This window comes from Penaeus monodon, chromosome 33 (genome assembly GCF_015228065.2).
Source record: "Penaeus monodon isolate SGIC_2016 chromosome 33, NSTDA_Pmon_1, whole genome shotgun sequence".
NCBI classification, from domain to species: domain Eukaryota; kingdom Metazoa; phylum Arthropoda; class Malacostraca; order Decapoda; family Penaeidae; genus Penaeus; species Penaeus monodon.
This window is the reverse complement of record NC_051418.1, coordinates 11,478,227-11,478,710: the sequence shown is the minus strand read 5'-3', so window position 1 is coordinate 11,478,710 and position 484 is coordinate 11,478,227. Positions and strand designations below refer to the sequence as shown.

Genomic DNA, 484 nt, shown 5'->3' with positions numbered 1-484 from the left:
TAGTAAAGGGGGTATTAATTTAATTTAAGTATAATCCCATCAAATAATACAATATATACTATTGCATCAAGGCAGTCATTTCCTCTGCAATTCAGCTTCTCTTTGGAATTATTTAAGAGTTAAATTTAAACGATATTCCATTTAAATTACTCTAAAATATTCAGAGCTATTGCAAACCTGGCCATTAGAGAAGTCATTAAAATTTCACGGGCTTGAACGCTCTCCCTCCTTCTTCCCCAACAGGTACGGGTTTGAAGGGACGCTCCTCAGCATATACGGGTTTGACAGAAAGCCGCTACATTGCTCGGAGGCTTATTGTCACTACAAGTCTCCCAAAAAGTTTCTAGAAGAGATGGATATAGTGGGCGCAGAGTTCTGGATAGACTTCCTAGTGCTCTTCTCCTTTTTCATCATCCTTCGAACAATTGGCTACTTTGTGCTTAGGTGGAAACTTAAGGCTGAACGCTAGTGGAAATTCCATGTT

General features: G+C 39.0%; 1 protein-coding gene across 1 annotated transcript in view; it reads left to right on the top strand.

Annotated features, from left to right (window-relative positions):
• Window positions 1–484, top strand: part of LOC119594034 (ATP-binding cassette sub-family G member 1-like) — a gene marked incomplete in the record, with an annotated part of 55,916 nt that overhangs the window by 54,904 nt on the left and 528 nt on the right. The window contains 1 exon segment of the mRNA XM_037943064.1: window positions 244–484. Within this exon segment, the coding sequence (XP_037798992.1) occupies window positions 244–469 (226 nt within the window).